At 39.6% G+C, this 12376-nt stretch overlaps 1 protein-coding gene and 1 long non-coding RNA gene across 2 annotated transcripts; one reads left to right on the top strand and one right to left on the bottom strand.

Annotated features, from left to right (window-relative positions):
* Window positions 1-378: 378 nt before the first annotated feature.
* Window positions 379-620, top strand: LOC141376588 (uncharacterized). The gene is made up of 2 exons (XR_012387125.1): window positions 379-456; window positions 590-620. It is a non-coding gene; the product is annotated as an uncharacterized lncRNA (long non-coding RNA).
* A 6381-nt stretch (window positions 621-7001) lies between these two features.
* Window positions 7002-12148, bottom strand: LOC101886897 (E3 SUMO-protein ligase ZBED1-like). The gene is made up of 2 exons (XM_073916607.1): window positions 10100-12148; window positions 7002-8826 (listed from the first exon to the last, which is right to left on the bottom strand). Exons 1-2 carry the CDS (start codon window positions 11225-11227, stop codon window positions 8356-8358), a joined length of 1599 nt encoding a protein of 532 aa, XP_073772708.1. The 5' UTR covers window positions 11228-12148; the 3' UTR covers window positions 7002-8355.
* Window positions 12149-12376: the final 228 nt, after the last annotated feature.

Raw genomic sequence — 12376 nt, 5'->3', positions numbered from 1 at the left:
TTTCTGAATAGTCATTATTAATGTTTATATTGATTCTAGTGAAGATAAACATTTGTATAAAATGTTGTATGTTTGTTTCTTTGACAGTCCACAACAAGATCCTTGAGCAAGATCAAACACGCTTGGCACAGAAGAGGTCAGTTTATGCAAGTCATAGCTGAAATCATGCATGTGCTTAGCCATCTTACAAATCTGTGTCTAAGATTCATAAGGCTGTCACTCTGCATGAATCTCTGAATAAATCTTGTGCAACCTTCAGGGTCCTGATTATTTACAGCATAGGTATTATAGCCATTAATTAACTTTGATAGTATTTCAGAATTTTAACTTTTCTTAGGGGGAGATTAACAACAATGTGATGTTTTATTACAGAAACATCCAAAAGCAACTGTGATGTCTCACTGGCATACAGATGACGACGATGATTGCCCGTCATACAGCTAAAGAAACAAACAGGTTTGTTTGCAATTATTTTAAACACATACTGTCAACATTATTTCATAGATCTATTACAACCTGCGGGTTTGGCCCTGGCACTATACTAAAATGATGTTTTGTTTTGTAAATGTATCTGATCATGGTACATAAGGCACAACTATAGTGACAGTGATGAAGAAAAATTATTTAAAACAAGGAGGCTCGAGAAAAAAAACAAAAGCAGATATGAAGATTTCAGGAATCGATGCAGCACCACAAGTATCATCACCACTAGAATTCTTTAGACCACCATCAAGATGCACGGATGCTGAACATTCCAGTATGGCCATGAACATTTACAGTCCTTGTTCCATACAGTTGGAGATCAAACTGAACTTGTTGCAACTCGTCAAGTCTTTGTAAGAATCACTAAATTTGTAAAAGTTTAATGCAGCTAGAAAGTAAAGATCAACTAGAGAATATCAGCCGTATCTAACCCACTGTTGTATTTACACAAGTTGTATGAGAATAAGCTACAGGTTGATTAATACTGATTCCTTATTTTTCTTTTTTAGCACGACTGACTGAAGTTTTAAAATTATGTGACGTCATAAAGCAGCAGCTGGGCCTGATTCTCACAGCAAAACCAAAACAGATGTGATGAAATTCCAGATGTAAACACATTTGACCTTCCTTTGTCCAATTTGATATCGAAAAGCTTGAAAATCAACTAAAGGAGCAGCCCGAACAAATGAAGAAACTGGTAAGTTCAAGCTCTTGCTTATTTCAAAGTGTTTTAAGTTTATTTATTTATTTATTTGTTTATTTATTTATTTATTTTTTGCTTCGTAGGTAGCCTACTTTGGAATCATTGGTGTTTTTCATTAAGGAAGCAGTTTGGTGTATCCTGGGAAAACTTTTGGCTAACTCCTTGTCTAAACAAATGAACTGGAGCGGGGCAAACCAAAATGTGGCCTTTCGTGCACTCCCCCTTAGGACTGTCTAGTCAGTAAGTTGGTTTTAAATATACATTTCAATTCAATTAGGGGCTGTTCCATCTCTGTATTTCTTTGAATCATTAACCAGAGGAACAAAAAAAATCTATATATAGTCCCATTTAGGTTGTACTTATGTGAGCAAGCATGTTTCTTTTTTCTTTTTTTTTTGTACTTGTTCACTACTAATTATCTGTTTATCTTTTAATCACAGATGCAGTGAGGACAAATGTCTATACCACACCACTGATAAAGAAGTGGAAATGCATTGCAAGGTGGCTACAACTTCCTTCCCTGTCAGGAGCAAGGAAGAAGAGAGCTCTATACACACACACACACACACACATTATTTATATATATATATATATATATATATATATATATATATATATATATATATATATATATATATATATATATATATATATATATATATATATATATATATATAATTCTCACTCATGTCTTGTTGTTTGTGCAATTTCTTCTGGTCAAGTTTATTTAAAAAATTAAGTTGAGGTCTTTATACTTCTGCAATTTTACATTTATATATTTCTTTATTATTATTATTTTAATGTTTTATTTAAAAAATGTTTCAAGATGTTTCTTCAGAATTCAACAGTTCTTTTTACAATTTTGACTTGAATATTTTATGTATTATCAGGTATTTGTAAGATGTTTCTTGCTATGTCTTAAATTGGTTTCTATATTCATGATTCTATAAAATGTAGCTGTTTTAAGATATGTCTTGTACAATTTTTTTAATTCAAGTCTATTGGGAAAATAGTGTTGTTTTAAACACTTGTGTATGTGTTCACTGTGCAGTTTTAGTTTTCTTTGAATCTTTCTGTGTGTCTTAATTGTGTAGTTTTATTGTTTTTATATTGATGTTTTTGTGCACTACAAAATAATTTATTCAATTTTAGTATTATTTGTTTCTTGCAATCAATAAACGTTTATCATTTATTTATTTTGTCCTTTGATTATTTTTGTCATAGGATATATATGCTGTTTGAATTTTATTCAAAGGTTAAATGCAGTGCCTACACTTTGTGTTTACATTATAGCCTGCGTTTGCTGCTACAACTCAAAGGGTTGTAATATAAAGGTATATAAAAAAGGTATATAAATACTGAGTCGCGCCAGCTCAGGGCCGCAGCGGACATTACTCTCGGGCCGATTCCGGCGCGGATGCGGCAGTGTCGGTTCGCTTACGGCCGCCGCATCTGGCCCGATTGATTCGGGCCAGAATCGGGCAGTGAGTCCACAGGCATACCGGCAGGCGGGAATCTAGCCGGATCTGGCCCGAGTGTATTTTGCTATCTGGGGGAGCATAAGAAACGGTAGAAATTAAAAAAAAATATTTTGTTCATATTCCTAAAGTCTAGGGTAGGGTGAAAGCCCCCTTCTTTTTAGGGAGTTAGGAAGTAGATGGAAAAAAAAACCTGTGTTGCAGCCGGTGGTTTTATTTCCTCTATTGCGTTTTTTGCGAGTAACATTTGAATTTCCCTGACTAGGATGTTGTGTTTGTTGTGAAAGACGGACAAACTTCTGTGTTTAAGACGGGCCGGCAGCGAAACTCCAGATTGTAACCATGGGAAATTGTGTTTAAAACCCACTGATTTCTTGTTATCGAATGCCAATATTGAATCTGCCACACCATAAATTTGTTTGCTGCCGGCCCTGACGAGTCAGCGCTGTCTGCAAGTCGTTTTTGTGTCTTTGGGGAGGCGAGTATCAGAAGCCACTGTATTTCTAAGGCAGTATGGTCTGTTTGCTGGCATATAAGGTTGAGATTGTTGGACCCTATAGAACCTATTCTGCGGTAGTGGTGGTGGTTCACGTACGATTCGTTGGTGGTGTGAGGGAAATGCACCCCAGCGGAAAGAATAGGGCTAATAGCCAGGTGCCTTAAACTCAGCCAGCTGCTGACACCGTGCTTCTAAAGCTAAGTATGTACATTCCAGAGCCTCCTGTGCAGCTGGATCAAATATTTGGCCTGGAACCAGAGGTAGCTGGCTAGGTGGTTCTGCAAGATTCTGACAAGGGCAACTGAGCAACCCAAATCTGGCCCCGGGCTTGGACCAGCAGTCTCATGGCTTTACCGCAGTGACCTGCTATTGAACCTACCGATCTCAGGGCTACATTAACCATGTCTATGAGAGAATCGTCTGATGAGCTGACTGAAGCCTTGATTGCCAATAACAGGTGTACCAGCGTGTTGGCAGTCTTTCCCAAGCACCCAGTGGAGTTATATATTTTCCCTATCAAATTATCTGTGCATCTGCATTCCATATTTGGACACCTCGGATCTTGTCTTAGCGCTTGTGTGGCTGTACGATTAAAGACGCTACTGCTGGCCATTGTTTTTTTTTTTTGGCCAGGGATTGTTCCTCTAAAAACAGCGAGTCTGTAGCTGTGACAGAAACGCAGTCAAGGTCATCCAGAAATGGATCCAGTGAAAGATGCGACAGGCTGCAAGAGAGACTGAACTGTCGTTTCTTCACTACCTGCTTTGGAAATCCCAAAAGCTGGCTGAGGTTGAAGTTTTGCCAGAAATTTCTGAACTTCACCTATGCCTTCAGCTATCTCATCCACTCTATGAGCTAATTCTTTTTTTCCTTTTCTTTTGGCCAGAGAGTGGAAACCGGCCGTGATGACTTCCGTTTTCTTCTTTTCTCTTTAATATTAGCCCATGCTAGATGAGCGTCGTACTGCTAGGGGTAAAACGCTGCAATTAATACCCGGATCTTCTATCTAGAGCTTCCCTGAGATGCTCGATTCCCTGGGAGCTCAGACATTGATCGTGCCCGTCACCTAGATCCATCTGGCCAAGGCAAGAGAAGCATAGTGCCGACATCCTGGAATCAGGTAGGTAATGGAAACCTCATCCTTTTTCTTTTTCTTTTTTGTTACTTACCGATTTTTTTTTCTTTAAAGCATACAGCTGGTGGCACTGACATCTAGACAAGAAGACGAAAGAGGAAGTAATGAAGTAGAATGAGGTATTTAAAGACGGACATGTCATGAAGGTCACGGGGGTGACAACTTTGTTATTAGGTTCTCGACAAGGGGAAGGACAGAAAGGAATCCACTCTGTAATGCCCTCTGGCAGTCTGCAGCCAATGAACTTCCTTTAAAACCCGAACATTATCATTAGTTCTGATTAAAACTGATATCATCTGTATGTAGAAAGTTTAACAGTAGATTTAAAATCTAATGTTTAAATCTGTAGTCCTGTCAGTTTTTTCTCTCAGTTTACAGAGCAACGGCTCAATGGCCAGGCTGTAGAGATGGCCAGAGAGAGGACACCCCTGTCTTATTTCCCTTTGCACCTTTACCGGAACACTTAAAGGGAACATAGTTTACCCTTTTTTATGATTTAATATTAATATTACGGTTGTTCTGAGTGTGCTAGTTTAGGTTCAGTTCAACACACAGTTGTTTTTATTATAATGTGTTAAAAAGTGTCATGTTGGGGTCGTTTACACAGTTTGCTGTTTTAAGGGGCGTGTTTCTTCACAGTTTCGGCTTCCTGCCCAACGTAACAAGGGGGCGGAGCCAAGATCTCCCACGCTCTGTGTTTGCAACAGACAGGCTGAAAGACAGAGGGAGAGCTAAGCTAAGCTAAGCTGAGCTAGGATGAGCATTCAGCCGTACATGTATGAGTCCAAGCAGAGAGTACAAAATCATTTGTGTCTTTGAAACATGAAGTGTCCCGAATTGTTGCGGCAAGCATTACAGAACTCCAAACACAAGCCTCCACCAGGGCAAACACAATGGCGCCGAGCCGCTGACCCGGAGCTCCGCCGCGTGCACGACAGAAACCCACGCCCAGAACTCCGCAATGCACGGCGCCGCGCCACGCAAAAGGTACAAGCAATAAATCTAATTAGAGCGATAATGTAGAGAATATTGATCTTGTGTTGAGCCTTGAATGAGCTTTTCATAAAAAAAATAGAGCAAGGGTGTTCCTTTAATGATATCGCTTTGACTCACACGCTGAAAATGGCGGACGTGCAACAAGTAACTGAGGATATGATTGTTACGCGAGGCTGTCAATCAATATTGGTGGGCGGGGGAACTGCACTCCTACGTAAAGTTGCGGTCGGTCTGAAAACCACTCCAATTGGTCCACCTTTTTTTGTTGTTAAATTGAAAAAAAAAGACTGTGTGTGTTTATATAGCCCCAATATGACGGTCTATACACTATACTTGCACACATGTCTGTCCAAGCTTGAAAAGTAGATTTTTCACCATAGGTGCCCTTTAAACCACCAGCAACTTTAATCATGCATGGTGCTCCTGTATGCAACAGTTGTATCTTTGAAATAAAACTATCACCAAATCCAAAATCACTTAAGGTGTCAAAAAGAAAAGTAATGCAGATTGTCTTTTACGATAAGATACGATAAGACTGATCTTTATGTTGAATTGTATTTAGTGCAAGATTTAATCTATTTGACAAGCATTTTGAAAAGATTTTGTAATCAGAACTTAAAATTGCAACAGGTCTCCAATTTTTTAAGAGAGTTATGTCACCTTTTTTTGGGAGCAATGTTAAAACTGCTCTCTGACAACTCAAAGGTAGAACACCTTTGCAAACACATTCTTGAAGTACTTCAAAAAAAAAAAAAAAAAAAGTACAGCCACTCCAGCACTTAGTTCCATGACTAAGGTTTTGCTCCCCTTTCCACCATAATCCCCAATCAACCTCATTATCCATACAACAATGAGTTTCTTGTAGCATCACCAGACTCAACTCCTTCCACTTTATTATTTCTGAAAGGTGACCCCGTTTTCCCCTATCTCTTATTCCATTCATATTAACTGATCCCACTCTCAAGACTTCCATGCAGAAGGGAAAAAAGAGAGGAAAAAAACACCTTCATTTAGTATTCAGTTTTCCCCCTCACTTTACCTGGCTTCTTTCCACTTCTTAGATTAGTGATATGTTTTCTTAATCAAAACCGTTTTTGTTGTGACAGCTCTTCCAGGCTGCTCACTTTTCTGGCCCGCACAACAGAATAAATAAACTTTTCAGTATCAGGCTAATAATCACTCATTTCAACACCCACTTTTCCTTTAGTTTTGTCTAAGAAGGAATTAATTTGTTCTACAGTACACAAGCCATTATCTTTTTCCGCTGCAGCATCTGACCACTGGTCCTCATCTCTTATACTATCATCCATACACTGTGACAAACCATCCAACTCATCAATCATACTATCTCCATACTATAGATTTTACATTCTTCTGCCATACAATTAGTTGTCTCATTATTCTCAACAGCCTCACTAACATTAACAGACTCTGAAGGGTTGCTCCAACCAGGTTGTTCCACGCTGGAAACTATAACTGAAGCTTCACTCACCTCTTGCTGTTTTTCCTCCCTTTGCTCACCACCTCTCTGTGTCTGTTTATATCATATTTGTATATCCGTGTCATTTGTCCTGATATTTGTATCAGTTGTTTGTTTTCAATCCTTATTTGGGCAAGCGAAACGTTTGTGCCCAAAATTTCTGCAATCAAAGCACTTTGTAACCCTCCCAAAAAGGGCATAAAGTATTCACACACAACACAAGTTTTACTGGACAAAAGACAGTATTTATTTTGGGCCACAATAATCAAGTAAAATTCAAACACTCAATTCATTTAAATACTAGTTTCACTTTCATTTTATACAATAATCTCAAATGTCAAAATTCCACACAAGGGGAGCAGCAGGTAGAGAATAAAAAGTACACAGAGTTCATGATATAGATGGTATAGATCGTACCAATGGTATAGATTGTTAGCAGACTGCATAAAAATTATTGGGTAAGGGAATTAAAATGACCGCCACAAGGCATTTAACAAGGGGTATCAACCGTAATTGTGCAACACATCATCATTTCACATCAACCCAGAGTTGTAATACACCACACAGTAAATCTCATAAATATAAATGTATAAATAACACCCATAAATAGACTCCACACAGCAATCAAACATAAGCTACCATCAATACCACTCCAGCTAAATATCAAGCCGTCGTCATTTAACATTTCCTTTACGGAGCGTGATGCTAGCCTGCGCTCATCCCCGTCACACACGCACACAAGCACGCGCACACACACACCCACACACACAGACAGACAGAGCACAAGCACCGGGAGCAGTCAAACTCGCTCAAACTCCCGGCGAACAAAATGCAATGCATACACAATGACCCCGCAACAGTATAACACTGTGCTGCTGGCCCGCTTACTCGCTACCGGACATGGGATACAGTGATTGGAAAGTCAACAGCGGCCGCCGAAACTTTAGTCCGGGGAAACCCCAGAGCTACCAATTATCCCTCCCAGTCATTCGCTCGCGCACAACATCATGCCCACGTCCTGGCACAATAGCCTTGGCCAGCGGCTCAGCAGCACCTGCAGTCAAAACCAAGAAAAAACCCCATGACCAAGAAACTACATCCCTTTTGAAGACTTGGACTCAATACAAATTGAACTCAGCTGTTCATCTCCTGGAAACGTCATAGACGCAAATGACGCCAGTACGCACCATCCTGATTTGGGAAGCACCGCTTACAACCACCCCCTAAGATTCCGGGTCACACTTTACAATAAGGTTCATTAGTTAATGTTAATTAATGCATTTACTAAGATGAACAAACAATGAACAATACATTTACTAGGGGTGTAACGATACACCAAAGGCACGGTTCGGTTCGGTTCACGGTTTTGGAGCCACGGTTCGGTTTTCGGTTTCTGTTTGCTGTGGGGTTAGGGTTGATGCCATCTTAACAGCAATGTTAAGGATCAATAGATTCACTTAATAACAAGAACAACTTTTTCTTTATTAACTTTGCCATTGCATTTTGGTACAGTCAGGATACCAGAGTAAAGAACAAAAAATAAATAAATATCTCCAATAAATACTAGTCAGAAAAAACAAATCACTTTAGTGCAGCCATCATAACCAAGTAAACTAAAATTAAATAAATAACTGCAGTGTAGACTAGTGAAACATAAACTCTAATTAAGTTTATTAACACCATAATATCCACATTCTCAGGTGAGAGGCTTGATCTCTGTGCTGTAACAATGTCCCCCGCTGTAGAGAACACCCTCTCACTCTGGACAGATGTTGCTGGGACTCCAAGGTAGCATTTAGCCAACTTGGCTACATGAGGAAACTGGCTCTCGTTGTCCTTCCACCATGCAAGTGGATTTAACTCCACTGGAAGATTTGGCACTTGCCTATAACACGCAACCTCTTCTTTCACCATTTGAGATAGAGACTTGGCTGTAGGAGTGCTTGGCTCCACTGGAAATAACTTTTTAAACAGTTCAGAGATTGGTGCCTTTTTGGCTGGAGGATCACAACTGATGGATGCCATATCTAACTGTTCCTCTGAGACCTGGGCCTAGCAAGGAAAAAGACACAAATTATTGTCAAGGTTATACACCTAATTGCAGTTTATGTCAAACAAATAGAACTATGACAAACAGACATAGTGATGCTCATTTTTGATTCTCTATGTTTTTATTAAGATAGATAGGTTTCCGTTTAAATTAATGAAAAAATATAATGTTTGTAAAGTAGTAAAGTGGTTTTTACATGACATATTCATTATTCACCAGTAAAATACATTGCAGTTTTGTCTGAAATTAATGTTACGGTTGTAGCCGTATATACACTGTAGGTTGTATTTTTGCCTTCCGTTCTCCTCTCTTTCTCTCTCTCTATGCCTGTCTTCACGACAGCTGATTGGTCAGGAGACCGGTCTGTTATCATTGGGCGAAGTGGCGCGGGGTTATAAAAAGCATGGCAGGAAGAGCGGGAGAGAGCGCGCTTTTTCCTTTGATCTCGTTTTTCGTGTATTTTGCCGACATGATTATGGTTTTTGTTGTTTTTGCTTAACTTTCGTTTGGGTAAAATTATTTTGCATTACTTTTGCCCACTTTAAGAATTTTTTGTGATTTTTGTACATTTTTATAATCAATTATTGTTAGTTACTTTTTGGCTGCGCTCTTTTCCGTCATATTGAGCTATATATAGCCTTCTCAAGTTCACTTTTTTCTCAGAGTAAGGTGGATAGGGAAGATGTCGTATGACTTCCATTTTGCAAACACGTAAAAAATGTATTGTTAAAGACATCATGTAAGATGTGAAGGTCATCTTTGTTTTTTATTTTATTTAACCGTTCAGTATAGGGAAGAATGCCGTGCATGGCACTGAAGATTTTTCATTTATCAATTTCTAGCGAGGTAAGAGGTTATTCATGAGTTAGAATTGTTTTGTTATATATATATTATTATTTATTTATTTTGGCTTCACTATCATCCCCTTATACTCGAGTTGAACTAATTTTTGTTTGATACTTTGTTTGACTTTGCTATTATATTCTATTATTGTAAATATTTATAATTTATTGTATATATCTGGGCATTATTCTGGTTTCACTTTTGTACAATAAATCACTTTTGTTGGAAATTCTGTTTTTAGTGTCTTTTGCTTACACCCTCACATTGTGAAATTACCACACTTTTTAAATGATATTCCTAAATGATATGAGTAACATTAAAGAGGTTGTAAAATTAAATAGTACAAGTAAAATTAAATAATAAAAAATTAAGTTTATTTAAATAATAATTAAAATATTATTAAAATAATAATGATGATAATAATAATAATACCTGCTTGGAAAGGTACTCCAGAATCTTCTCCATCGGACGGTTAAAGATGTTGATGCGCATAGTCTCATCCAGAAAGGGCAGAGATTTGAAGCATGGATCTAGTGCAGTGCTCATATGAAGAAACTGCACAAGTGTTAAGTCAGATTCTGGGTATCTGTTGATGAAGTCGGACACAATGCCTTGTTTGACATCTTTAACAACTGTTGTATCTGTGTCACTCACTTTCAAAGACTCCAGGATGGTGTGTTTCAGTGGCATTATCATTGAAACGGTTGGCAGTTGTTCTGTGCTCAACAGAGTTGTAACCATTTTTAAGGGTTTAAGAACCTGAATGATGTCTTCAGCTAATTTTACATCTTCATCAGACAGCGTTACAGTGTCCTTAATATTTCTCTTAATGGTCTTGTCTGTAAGTGCAGAGAAAACAGCAGCCTGCTGTTCAAGGTAACGCTCAAGCATCTCATAGCTGGAGTTCCACCTGGTTGAAACATCCTGAATCAGTTTGTGTGGAGGCAGTTGGAGCATCTCTTGTTTGTCCTTCAGAAGTGCTGAAGCAGTAGTGCTACGATGGAAAAAAGTGACTACCTTTCGTACACTGCCTAAAAGCCACGACATTTGGTTAACAGCCATTCCCTTCTGTGAAGCCAGATTAACTGTATGCGCGAAACAGCGAATATTTGGTGAAAATCCGGCTACTTCAACTGCATTAACAATATTTTTAGCGTTATCTGTTGTCACAGGAATAGTGGCATTTTCTCTGTCGATTTTCCACTCTGCTACAGCTGCCTGTAGTATTTCCGACAGATGATCACTTGTGTGGCTTTCATAGACCGCGCGAGTCTGCAGAACGGGATTTTTAATGACCCAGTTGTCTGTAATGTAGTGTGCTGTGATCGTCATGAAAGACTGCGTTGCACGGGAGGTCCATCCGTCGGTAGTTAAAGCAATGAATTTTGCGTTGCTCATGTCCTCCACAAGTTTGGCTCTTACTTCATTGTAAATTTGAGGCAGCACATTCTGACTGAAATGCGGTCGGCTTGGTAATTGGTATCTGGGCTCCAATACACTTAGCAAATGTGTGAATCCGTCGTTCTCAACAACGGAAAACGGCCGCATATCCAACGCCATGAAAACACCTATTGCTTTCGTGATTGTTTGAGCACGGTCTGCATTAGGTGAAGTTTTTAAACTAATTTCGAGAGGAGCACATGATATAATTGACAGCAGCTGGCCACCTATCTACACTCATTAGTTAGCCAATCAGATCTATCCTAACCCACTATAAGTAGCCTAGCTAGACATTACTCCCTTATCTTCGTTTTCCGAAGTAACAAACGACAGGTCCGCTCTAGCTCCTCCAAAGTTACTCACGGACAAAACGGACACTCCACATCTCCTACTATTCTTCAACTACAATACCACACCACCTTTACTACCATCGTCAGCAACTACAAAAAATGACAACAACAACAGCGACGGCGGCGGAGATCACAACAGCATCAGCGCAGCTACATACAAGAAAGAAAGCTCCGCGCTCCATGAAACACCAGCCCCGTCTTAACAACAACCAGCCCAGCATGAAAGTCAGCTCGAGACCAAGGCTCCAACAAGAGGCCGTAGGCCTATCCACTCCAGCCAGATCACAATGCAATCCCCAGTTCCGCTACGTACCTTCTCCAGCATCATCATGCGTCTCTCATATCCAACAACGACTGTCACTGAACTCCTCCAAACTCCTAGACACCGGTACCACAATTCAAAGCCGCTGCATTAAACCCAAAAAACTTCCGAATCCACGACTTCACCGCCACCCCCAGGACATAACACGCTCCTGCCACACCCCCAATTCTAAACAGACATTAAACCCGCAATCTCTCCGCCTCCCCGGAGAATCAAGGAAAGGATTAAAAAGCAATATTGGATTTGGACATATGGCAGCAATCATAATTCTAAACACGGATAAAACCAATCTCCCGGACAATAAAGCAACTCTTGGGAATCCCACCTCACCTCTTCCAGCCTGCAGCTCCCGATTCCAGTGCACACTCCAGTCCTCCTCTTTCAGCGATCCTTACCACCTACGGGCTACGCACCCCGCCCCTCTACCTTGCGTATCATTGCTTTTTCCCCTCTAATTTATACAAGCTCGCAGCTACTGCGGCGATGCATACACCGTCAGCCAAGTGCTAAGCCTAGTGAAAACAGAAATTACTTGTCGACTTTTGTCAATACGTTTATGCTTTTACTGAATTACGTTTGTAACTGACCTAATTTTCT

The sequence above is a fragment of the Danio rerio genome, chromosome 11, assembly GCF_049306965.1.
Source record: "Danio rerio strain Tuebingen ecotype United States chromosome 11, GRCz12tu, whole genome shotgun sequence".
Classification (NCBI taxonomy): domain Eukaryota; kingdom Metazoa; phylum Chordata; class Actinopteri; order Cypriniformes; family Danionidae; genus Danio; species Danio rerio.
This window is presented reverse-complemented; position numbering and strand designations above follow the sequence as displayed.